At 34.6% G+C, this 12,006-nt stretch overlaps 2 protein-coding genes across 9 annotated transcripts; both read left to right on the forward strand.

Moving 5' to 3' along the window:
- LOC18790796 (sucrose nonfermenting 4-like protein) lies at positions 2,444–8,977 on the forward strand. Of its 7 annotated transcripts, none has more exons than XM_020554326.1 (14): positions 2,444–2,752; positions 2,848–3,063; positions 3,197–3,287; positions 3,724–3,906; positions 4,333–4,467; positions 4,586–4,645; positions 5,137–5,226; positions 5,587–5,721; positions 6,435–6,579; positions 6,656–6,829; positions 7,200–7,263; positions 7,383–7,452; positions 7,815–7,929; positions 8,200–8,977. In XM_020554326.1, exons 2-14 carry the CDS (start codon positions 2,939–2,941, stop codon positions 8,289–8,291), a joined length of 1,479 nt encoding a protein of 492 aa, XP_020409915.1. In that variant the 5' UTR covers positions 2,444–2,752; positions 2,848–2,938; the 3' UTR covers positions 8,292–8,977. The 7 variants fall into 7 exon arrangements, with proteins under 7 accessions (XP_020409915.1, XP_020409914.1, XP_020409913.1 ...); XM_020554325.1 differs by having other exon boundaries at positions 2,444–2,682; XM_020554324.1 differs by having other exon boundaries at positions 2,444–2,668.
- LOC18788846 (uncharacterized SDCCAG3 family protein) lies at positions 9,793–11,236 on the forward strand. 2 transcript variants are annotated; one of them, XM_007227103.2, is made up of 5 exons: positions 9,796–10,064; positions 10,136–10,290; positions 10,401–10,465; positions 10,573–10,674; positions 10,802–11,236. In XM_007227103.2, exons 1-5 carry the CDS (start codon positions 9,955–9,957, stop codon positions 10,862–10,864), a joined length of 495 nt encoding a protein of 164 aa, XP_007227165.1. In that variant the 5' UTR covers positions 9,796–9,954; the 3' UTR covers positions 10,865–11,236. The 2 variants fall into 2 exon arrangements, with proteins under 2 accessions (XP_020426252.1, XP_007227165.1); XM_020570663.1 differs by having other exon boundaries at positions 9,793–10,064; positions 10,573–10,917.

Here is a 12,006-nt window from a genome sequence, read left to right on the forward strand (position 1 = left end):
AAAGAGGTGCAAGCAACGACATTACGTAGTATTGGGATAGAATGCATGGTTTGATGGGAGTTGCAAGTATTTTGGATCCAAGGTATAAGATGAAACAAATTGAATTTTTATGCCTTCTAATATATCCAAACAATGCAGCTCAAGAGATTAAGAAATATAAAGATATTCTCTATGACTTGGTCAATGAGTATCAATCAAAATCTCAACAAAGTCAGCATGTGCAATATGAATCTTTGATTCCTACTTCTTCATCTAAGCCATCTATGCCTAAACTTGATTTGGTAAAGCAATTGGATGTGTTTGTTTCTCACTCCACTACCTATGGACATGTAAAATCTGAGTTGGATTATTATTTAGAAGAGTCTCTTTTACCTAGGAATGATGATGATAATTTTGATATATTGTGTTGATGGAAATCAAATGGGATCAAATATCCTACTTTGCATGATATTGCTAGAGATATTTTGGTCATTCATGTATCCACAGTTGCTTCAAAGTCTTGCTTTAGTACTAATGGAAGGATTATAAGCCCTCATTGTAGATGGCTTCATTAAAAAACAATAGAGGCATTGATGTGCGCTCGTGATTGGTTATGGAGTGAGATAAGAGGTATTGATATATTTTTGTGGTTATATTTTTCAAATGAAGTAAAACATTTTATTACTGTTTTCTTTTTTTTTCTTTTTCATGTTTTTATACGATTAGCTTCAAGTTCTAATGAGAACGAAGCTAGAAGAGTCACCATTCAAGATGAGGAAGTTGATAATAATGAGGAAGAGGTAACATTCTTATATTTAACAGCTCTCTTTATTTTTTTAAATGGATTTTTCTTATATAATGGCCAGTTTCTCATTTTCTTTTAAATAATTGTAATGTCTTTATCTTATTTAATTTTTTTTTGGTAGGAGTCTACCATTGAAACGCATAACATCACTTTGTTTTTTTATATATTAAAGTTATGAATGATGAAGCACAAGAGAGTTCATTGAAATTGTGAAGTTTTATTTGATGACAGAATATTGTTAATATTTTTTTGGGATTGGTTTTCTAATTTATGACTAGATGGATTTGTTATGCTTATTGAAAAAGTTTCTAAAGATTTGGATTGAGAAATTATTTCAAGTTTTGTGTCCTCCTTCTTTGCCTTGCTGAGAAATTATTTTAACTTTACATAAGATGCTTTTGATAAGAAACAAGAAATATCTTATTAAAAACCAGGGATTGGGGCGAGTATGTGAGGCACCTCCCCGACGGGGACGGGGAAAGGGATTCTCCGAAAAGCCTAAAGTGGGGATTGGGGCCGGGACAGGGATGGGGACTGAGATGGGGACAGAGATCGAAACCGACCTGTTTCCATCCCTACACCCAATTCATTATTTTGATCCTTGGCTAAGTCTTTGTCAAATCATAGGTTATTGTTGACAAGGTTATATATATATTTTCTTTTTTTGTCATAAATTGAATCCATGAGTGCATTAACATCTATGATCTTCTCATTATTATATATATATATATATATATTGGTGCTGATTTTCTCATTTTCTTTTTGTCCACTTACATTACTTTTTTTTTTAAATACTTTTACTATAACATACAAGAGAGTGTAAGTGGACAAAAGAAAAGTGAGAACATCAGTTTCCTTTTTATTTTATTTTTATACAATTGATATTGAGAATGAGGATTTTCTCACACACATTGTCAAGATATTATTGGATTTGAACTTGAGACCACTAATTTGTAAGTCAATATCCTTTTTCACTGGGTTAGACCCTCGTTAGCTTGTCATTACTATTTTATGTAATATGTTAACAAATTTTCATGCAATTTACAAGAAGCGCAAACCATATGCATTTTGCACCAAACCTCCACTTCATAGAGTTACTATACTTTTTTCTCACTAAAATCTATAAATATAATATATTTTTTTTAAAGAGCAAAACATGAAATTTCCAATATTATCACATATTTTTGTCGCCTAATAAAATGTGACATTTCTTGTTCGGTTGGATTCATCCCACATTATTAATTGTAAGAAATGACTACATTGTTTGCACCAAAAAAATACATATATTATAATTGATTGGATAAGATGGAATTTCACAAATTTTTTTTATTATAGTAAAAAACATGTTCTTGTTACCTTATATGTACACTTGTCTTTTTATAAGTTGATTGGATAAGTTGGAATTTCAGAAAATTTATTTATTAAAAAAAAAAGAAAAGAGAAGAAGAGAGTTACAGTTTAAACTAAAATTTGCTACATATTTTTCTATCCGTGCCACGTGTTCGCAGGACAAAAAAACTTCAACGATATCTCACGCCGTCCGAAATCTTTCAACAGTTTTTACCAGTTACCTCCACAGAGTCGCGGTAAATTCCCGAGCTCTTTGATGTTGTAATTTTTTAAAACAAAAAAAGAAAAAAGAAAGAAAGAGAAAAACACATCGTTTTATGATTTTTTAACATCACTATCGGAGTTTCTGTCTTCTAGGGTTCGAAATTAGATTCGATCGTGTCGCAAGCCTTCTCGATTTTCTCACCCGTTTTTAATTTATCCTAATTATTTCCGCTAGGGTTTCGTTTTCACTTGCCATTTTCGTCGATTTATCGAAATGGAGGGCGTTCCGCTGCTCTAATTGGTAGATTTCTGCCCCCAATCTTAACGTGGGTAGGGCTTTTCCGGTACAATTTTAGCTTCTGCAAGTAAAATCGCTAGAACTTTTTGAAACATTTTGTTGTGTTTCTTATTAGAGTGAGTTAAATTAGCTGAAATTTTGTTTCATTTGGTCTGATTTTGGTACCATCTCCATGATTTTTAGCGTAATTTGGTTGAATTTGTTTTTACAGTAAATAAAATGAGCGGGCATGTCGTAGGGAGTTTATATTGCTTGGAGGGTTAATTATTTTTGAGAAATATTTATATAAAATTTGGGGGCAAATGTTTGCTACCAACATGGATTCGGCGCGGGATGTAGGTGGAGCTCCAAGCACGGTGTTGATCCCAATGCGGTTTGTGTGGCCTTATGGAGGCAGAAGCGTATTTCTCAGTGGTTCATTTGCACGGTGAGACTCGGAGTTTTTGGTCCCAAATATTATTACTATTTGGAATTTGATTTCATGTGATTTGCTAGGCTGCTTTTATTTAGTTAAATTAATTCGTTTGTTTCTGAGTGTTTCTAAATGGGATGTTCTTCAGCAGGTGGTCTGAACTTATTCCTATGACGCCGGTTGAGGGTTGCCCCACTGTGTTTCAGGCTATTTACAGCGTAACGCCTGGATATCACCAGGCAAGTTTTTCCTATTTGAATTAAAGCATTTGAGTTTTTGTTGTTGCATGAAATGATGTGCTTTCACCTTTGAGGCGAATATGAGTAATAGTGTTAATGCTGACATTTTTAAGTCTACGAGATGTGGCAGTGGATATGAATTCTGGGCAATTGGCACGCAGATGTACACTGAATAGATAGGATTAGTTTATCAATATGACACAATTTAGAATGGAGCATTTCTTATTCTTTTGCAGGCATGCTTATGTTAAGTGGATCACCATTTTGGGATTCTATGGGTTGGAGTGATTGAATGCGTGAAATTTTACTAAGCCTAATGGATGCCTGTCATTTGATTTTAGAATGCTAGTACAAGGATGTTCTACGTTCACATTGATAAGACTTAAATTATTTTCATCGTAGTCTTACTAACTTGCACATGTTTCTTTTACAACAGTACAAGTTTTTCGTTGATGGAGAATGGCGACATGATGAGCACCAACCTTACGTGAGTGGTGAATATGGGTTAGTGAACACCGTTCTCTTGGCTACGGATCCTAATTTCTTTCATCCAAATGTAACTCCAGAGATAACTTCTGGATCTAATATGGAAGAGGATACTGAGGCCTTTCGGCGTTTGGTAAGACTCATTCATTCCTTATCATTTAAGATTACAGTTACCTGGAAAAGTTTAACCTCTTTCTGTTATCCTGTATTTCCTTAAGAATATGGTGAACTCAGAGGTGCTTTAGCATTATTCCATCCATGGCTGATTGTGCTTTGAGAAACTAGGATGCTCAAATATCTATGCGTTGCTAAGTTTTGCACATTTTAAACCTTGCAGAGAGTCTTAGGAGCATGGTCTGAGTCACCCTTTTTCCCAAATAAAGAAAATTATGTTTTAACCTAGGAAAAATCGCGGTTGTGGTGTTTCTTCGGTCATTCTTGTATTTTAGCATTCATTTATGCTCCTTTAAGTTGTGTTTATTTATCTATTTATTTTCAGTTCTTTCTTCTTCCATGAGTTATTATCAATAGTGGACTGGGATTCTGAATTATAATGCAGGTCCGGATTACAGATGGTAATTTAACTGATGTAGTACCGAGGATAACAGAGGGTGATCTGCAGGGCTCTCGTCATCGTATTTCTGTCTTCTTGTCTGCACATACCACTTATGAACTACTCCCCGAGTCAGGCAAGGTTTGGATGTCTTTTCATTGACCCTCCTTTATGCATTCTGCATTTGGTTGTCTGTATGAATTTGATTAACTATGAATTAGTTCCGCTCTTCACTTTTTTAATCACATCAATTTCACAGGTTGTCGCCTTGGATGTTGATTTGCCTGTAAAGCAAGCATTTCATATATTGCATGAGCAGGTATATACAAAGGAAAATACTTTCTCATTTTTTATTGAGCCATGCTCTGTATATTTGATTTTTCGAAGAGGAAATTGATGCATTGTAGTTGATTGTCATTGTCATTTTTTGTAATGGGCGTTGTGGTAGTTTAAAGTAACTTATATTCAGTTATAAGTTATAACTAGAGGATCCCTCAAGGTATCTTTATAGGTCCTTGGGCATTGATGCCGTAATAATGGAAAAGCTCCAAAATGTAGTAATTGGTGTTTTTTCTTTAGGGCCCTTTGTTCACATGATTCCAACCTTTATATATAATTGTTAGTGTTGATCTTTTATTTGATATTCTCATGTCATTTTTGTAAAACAATTTCAACTAGGAAATTCACCTAAGCTCTCCTAGTTTGTTGCCAAAGTTGCATGCTACCTTGCTTATTATTTTTGACATGCTTACTTGATGCTGGTATAAAGCTTGCATATGCATATTTCTGAACCAAGCCTTTTTTTTCCAGGGAATCCCTTTGGCGCCTCTTTGGGACTTCAGCAAGGGACAGTTTGTTGGAGTTCTAACTGCATCGGATTTTATATTGATATTAAGGGAGGTATGTTTGCATCTGAAATGGTGATTTTTTTTCCCTACTGGCGAGTTCTCCAAGATGCAAATTTTTCATTGTTGTTATTTTGAATTCTTATCCAATTCAGACGTATTAATATGAGCCCACCAGTCTCCTATACTTTCATTTTTTGTAATGTATATTCTTAGAAAATTGTGAATCAGACTGTTGTTAAACTTTGCTGAACTATTGATATGGTTATTTTATTGGCTAAATACTGGTTAAGTAGGACTTTACTATTTAATAGTTTTATGTAAAATTCTTTTTTCACACATTATGTGCTGATATTCACATTTTGAGTGATGTATGATACTACTTAAAGTGGCTAACTTACCTTTTATCTTTTAGCTTGGGAACCATGGGTCTAATTTGACAGAGGAAGAGCTTGAAACACATACAATAGCTGCATGGAAAGAAGGAAAAGCATATCTAAACGGACAAATTGATGGGCATGGGAGAGCATTGCCAAGGCGTTTCATCCATGTGAGTGTTTTGCATGACATGTTTCGAATCTCTGGCTTAAAAATGCAATGTGGACCAGTAACCTTAAAGAATACTTTTATAGTGTGTGCATTTGTGCTTTGATGTAAACATTCTCATAGTCATATATATACACTCTTGTTTGAGAGTTTGACTTGCTATTCTAATGCGTGGTGATGCATAGTTTGACAACAGAACATACCAGATATCTTGCAAGAGAACATTACCCTATATATAATTTATGCATTTCATATTGCACCCAATATTTGTAATCTTTTATCTTAGGCATTCATGCATTAATAAGGTCTATATGTGTCCGTGCATATGTGAAATTATTAGTTCAAGATCTTCTTTAAAACATTCATGAAGAAACTCATTTTTTTCATGCCTTAGAGAATTGCTTCTTGAGCACAGACGCAGTCTACCTTCATCAGTTGCACAATGGAAACTTGTGTATGACCATAACAAGAAAAACCAATGTCAATGCTAAAATTTGAAACGATATGGTAGTGCCAGAGACACATGAATGGGCTATTTTACCACCTTAATCAATACTGTCTTGTGAGCCCATATGGTAGTTAGTTCCACTTGTGTTGATAAAATTTGCTTTGATGGTTCATTTATGAGTTTGTCTCTAGGTTTTTCTCACTGTCCATGTAGTTCTTTTTTTCATTGGAATAATGATCATTCTTTGTTCCTTGGCTCTCATTTTGCAGGCTGGGCCATATGATAATATGAAAGATGTTGTTTTGAAACTTTTGCAAAATGAGGTTGCTACGGTTCCAATTATTCATTCATCTTCAGAAGATGGCACATTTCCACAGCTATTACATCTTGCTTCGCTGTCTGGTATTTTAAAATGTAAGCTTTCCAGAATCTTGTTATGTAAGACCATATGTTTGGTTCTTAATTGGTGCTGATGAATCTTAATTTTCAGGTATTTGCAGGTACTTTAGGCATTCTTCTAGCTCATTGCCCATACTTCAAGCACCAATAGGTGAACTTCATGTGGGTACTTGGGTTCCGGAAATTGGAGAGTCAAATTGTCGGCCATTAGCAATGTTGAGACCAAGTGCTTCACTTAGTGCAGCATTAAACTTATTAGTGCAAGGTAAGCTTTGTGTTTTGATCTATAGCTTGGATGTTTTAAAGTCATGATGCAGCAATTGCATATACATAGGCTGCCTTGTCCAATGGATAGTGCACAATATACATGCATTGCGTTGTCATGTGTTAGGCCTGCTCTTGTCAAAGTGGAATCAAGTTATCTTAACATTTCTTGGATTTAAGGATTTTCTATGTTCAATTTTTTGGTCATGAATGCATAGGATGGATGACTTTATATGTAATTGGATTTGGGTGGAGGTGTGAGTTTAAGTAGCATCCAAATTTGAGAGAGAGAGAGAGAGAGAGAGAGAGAGAGATTTAGATTTATATTCCCGCATCATGCTAACTCATACTTTTTTGCGTTTGCTTTGCAGCTCAAGTAAGTTCAATACCTATTGTTGATGATAATGACTCTTTAGTGGATATATATTGTCGGAGGTTAGTTGTACTCTATTTGTATTTGATTACTGATTTTTGTCTTGATTCATTGTATTTAAAAATTAGCAGGCTTTTAATGAACTATTAGTGATATTTCTCCATTCACATCTTCTTTACAGTGACATAACAGCTTTGGCTAAAGATAGAGCATATGCACATATTAATCTCAATGAAATGACTATTCATCAGGTAATTGCTGCAATTTTCTTCCCCCATCCCTGAACATATTTATTTCCTAATGTCCATACATTCTTGTGTGCGTCATGAATTTCTTGTGGAGTGAGAGTTCCTCAGACGTGCCAGATTTCTGATCAATTATTTATTTTGGGGATGGGGAGATTTAAGGTCATTATTTTGAGAATTATAAGTTGTGGTTTAGTAAGGGGGGTTTTAAGATTTGAGGTGGCTCTTCTTTCAGTTTGAAGGATTTTTTCTCTTTGGCATTTTCTCTACATGTTTATATATTTTGGTGGAGGAGATGGTCTGAGGTGTTTTGGCTTCAGAGAAGCTTCAAGGGATGTCATTTAGTTCTGTTATTTTTTTCTTTTCAGGCATTGCAGTTGGGACAAGACTCTTATTCTCCCTTTGAACCAAGAAGTCAAAGATGTCAGATGTGTTTGCGCTCTGATTCGCTGCATAAAGTGATGGAGCGATTGGCCAATCCAGGTATTTGGAACCATCTCTTATTTCTTCCATTTTTATTTGGAACCATCTCCTTTTCTTTCAGGTAAAGACGGTAGTGTTGTGATGTTGAGTAAAGGTGTAGTATCCTGATCATATAGAGCACCATTTGGCCAGCTGATCTTTCCAGAATTTTTCTTTTGAACTCTTTGAGTCCAATCAGTAGCCGTGTGCTCTTGTTCAATCTTTGGGTGGCTCCCTTGATAACTTAAAAGATCTCCACCCGCTGAACTTCCCTCATAATTTGGATTTCAGGTGTCAGACGACTTGTCATTGTGGAAGCTGGCAGTAAGCGGGTTGAAGGCATTGTTTCACTAAGTGACATTTTCAAGTTCTTGCTTGGTTAGCTCCTCAAAGTTGTAGTTGAAAATGGCAGAGGGGGTTTGTTCAGTGGTTCTCGACGCCACCAATGTCTTCCCAACTGTTCATTAGAGGATCCAGTACCTTACACGGTGACTTGGTCTGGTTTCATTCAAACATACAATTGGATTGGCCTCTTTGCTTCGCCTAGTTTTTTAGAATTTTAGGCTGAAGAAGTGGCCTGTAAATTGCGAGGAATTCGTTTCCTCTGAAATTTGTTGGTCATCCCCCACCCTTTATTATTTATACATTGTGCTGCTGATGTAGATGCGATGTTACTGAATAGCAGGTTCCTGTATTAGTTTTCTGTTGAAATTAGGGGAAAAAATGCAGAAAATGATGCAGTGGAGGAACGCAATGAACAATTGAAGTTATTGGGTTCTATGCTTGCTTGTTGTCATGTAATTGGTTTTTAGGTTCATCCATATCTTCTTGTGGTTTGATCTTCTTCAGACGTATTGTAAGTAGCAGGCAAATGGAGAACTCAATAAAGAGAACCATATCATGCTGTGTATCTGTAAGTGTAATGTTGATGAGATTGTGGTATCAGGGGTTGCATCTTATCATTTATTTGTAAAATAAATAAATAAATTAAAATTGGATCCTCCTAAATTCTCACAAATCTAGCTGGGATTTGATACCTTATAAAAGAAGTTTGTTATTGTTGTTGTTATTTTTGCAACTCATTGTAATATTTTCTTTGGCTGGAACTCGTGTATTGATACAAAGAAAATCTTCTAAAAAAATCAATGAGGTATAAGAGAGTAACTCTTTAATTTTTTTTTTCTGAGAACTAATTTTAAAAAAAAATTGAAGAACGTCCTTGTATACAATTAATAATTTTCTTTTTTATCGATTGAGTAGAAAAGATTTAAATTTGGAATTTCTTAATGTTGGAAAAAGAACCTGAGCAGGTGGGTTTCTCATACACGTGAGACCTATTTATATTAGAGAAGTGATCAATAATGTGGTTAGTAAAATGTAATTCAAATAATACCACCCTATATGAATGATATGTAGAGACCGAATCCTTAAACGTTGGAATATTCAAATATCCTGAAAATACTCATGCTTAATAAAAACTAGTTCGCACATGCTTTCGGGCCTGCGAGAGGTTTTTTTTTTTAAATTAAAAAAAATTATTTTAGAATTAAAAAAATTAATGGGTAATTGTGTTTCATGAAAATAAGATTCATTATCTGATTTTTTTTTTTTAATTTCTCTATAAAAAAATAAAAAAGCAAATTCCACATGAGTAATGAAGGAAAAATTTGAAGAAAGAGGAAGCGGTTTTGAGTAGAATTTTTAATCTTTAATTTTTATAATGTGTAAAAAGAAACAAATTGGGGGTTCTAAAGGAAATTATTATGTTTAAATATAATTTACCTTTTTTTTTGTCAGAAAAATAATTTACCTTTTGGAGGGCTTATTTCCGCGCACAATTAGAATATGAATATCAAAAGTCATTTTTATAAAAAGTTTTATTTTTCTTTATTATTTAAGAAATGGGAATTTGAAAGCTCTGATTAGGAGTGACCCAAAAGGGGCCAAAAAATCAAAATTTAAAGGTTTGATTTGTGTTAATTTTTATCTGAATCGGAGTTGTGATTAATCACCGGCCGGCACAGAGAGAGAGAGAGAGAGAGAGAAATGGTGAAAGAAAGAGGCGAAGAGTTGAGCGAAGAAGAAAAGAGAGCTTTAAGAGGCAGCAAATTCGCACCTCTCCCATCGTTGCCTCCGCGTTCCCAACCCCAACCCAGGTTTGTTTCTTTCATCTTCTTCATCTCTTGTGCTAGGGTTTTTATTTATTTACTTATATATTTATCTATAGGTTGGCTCATCCTGGGGGTCCATTGACGACGAATAAAGCAGCGGCCTTGGCGAAATTTCTAGAAAGAAAACTGCAGGATCCCAATGGATTGGACAACATCAACCCGCATCTTGTGGAACGAGCTGTCCAGAACGCCAAACGCACCGTTTTCGCCAGTAAACTCCACTCTCCTCTTCAATTCAGCATCTTATTAACTACCTACATCTGCTTTAATCACATTTGATTAATTTAAACCCGGTTTTTTTTTTTTTTTTGGGTTAATCAGGTGGGGCATCTAATTCTGGAATAACCATACGACATGTTGACTCCTTCGGTGATTATGATTTTGAGGTGATTTTTTTTTCTTCTTCCCCAAGTTCTGCTTCCATTTTGATAAGAATATCAAGATTGTCTGACCTCTTTGATTGTTTTTATGAAATTTGGTGTAAAATATGCAGGACTCTCTGCAACAAGAAGAAAATGTGGAAAATTCTGAGCCCAAGAAGCTGAAGAAAAAAATTAAGAAGAAAAAGAAGAGTGAGAAGAAAAAGAGGCAAAAGGTTAGTAACTCATCAGAGGGAAATGTGCCATTATCATTGATGGTTTTTTTTTTTCTTCATGAATTGTTTTGTTCTTTTGTTGCCTCTTTTGCTACCTCTTTTGCTACTAAATTGTGTTGAGCTGCAGATAATGGAGGACTCTGGTTGTGCTGTGGTAAAAAAACCTAAAAAGAAGAAGTTAGGATTGTGATTACATGAGATTATGGGTTTATTTTGGTTCCTGGAATTAGATAGAGGCTTCAAATTCAAGGCTAGTTGGAAGATTTGAGTTGTACAATTTTGTACCAAATGTTGAGGGTCAGTGCAAAGCCATACAAAGAACATTTGGATTTGTTTTGTTCTTCATTGCATTGATTGTTTGTTATTGTCAGATTGAACAATTTCAGCTTTGTACACCTTGAATGAGGGAATATGAGGGGGAATCCATTTTTCTGATTGATGCATGGATTTTCCTTTTTTTTTTTTTTCTCCTTTTAAATGAGAATGTTCCTGTGATGTGTGTGCTTGTAGAACTTCATACTTGTTTTGAGCAGTGAAATCAATTGATCTCAGAGCATTTGTATTTTGGATAAAAGTCACTTTTGGTCCCTGTGGCACTTCAACCACTTTTGACCTCGTAGTTTCAATTCCATCAATTTTGACCATGTCGTTTCATATTTGTAGCAATTCAAATACAAGTTAGTATTCCCATCTATTTCTTTGATAGTGCAAGGGGTAATTTTGTTAACCCAAAACCCTTGAGCGTAAAAACTTATTTGAAATTCTCCTCATTTCATATTAGGGCTTGAAATTGGCCATTTGGATTTAGGATTCTTAAAAAATTTGGATTAGTGGTTGAATTTGAAGCCCTAATATGAAATGAGGAGAGTTTCAAACAAGCTTTTACGCTCAAGGATTTTCAGTTGATGGAATTGCCACTTGCACTGTCAAAGAAATTGACAAGAATACTAACTTTTCTTTGAATTGTTACAAATACGAAACTACAATGGCAAAATTGACGGAATTAAAACTACAAAATCAAAAATGATTGAAGTGCCTAACTATAGGGATCAAAAGGAATTTTTGACCTTTGTATTTTCCATCTGTTCGGTCCATCCGAAGCGGATAATTACTCACTTTCAGTTTAGCTTCATTAATCTTAATACCATGTCTGGGAGTTGGAAAGAGAAGAGAAAGGAAAGGAAGGATAATATTTTGTTGCAAACTATGCCGTTCGATTGGTAATTTGGACTACAATTTCAAATGGAAAATTTCCCCACCAAAAATAAAAAAAGCATTATAGCGGAAAATAGAAGAAAAAAAGCATGAATATACTCCATCAATAGTTAAGAA

This window comes from Prunus persica, chromosome G1 (assembly GCF_000346465.2).
Source record: "Prunus persica cultivar Lovell chromosome G1, Prunus_persica_NCBIv2, whole genome shotgun sequence".
In the NCBI taxonomy this organism is placed as follows: domain Eukaryota; kingdom Viridiplantae; phylum Streptophyta; class Magnoliopsida; order Rosales; family Rosaceae; genus Prunus; species Prunus persica.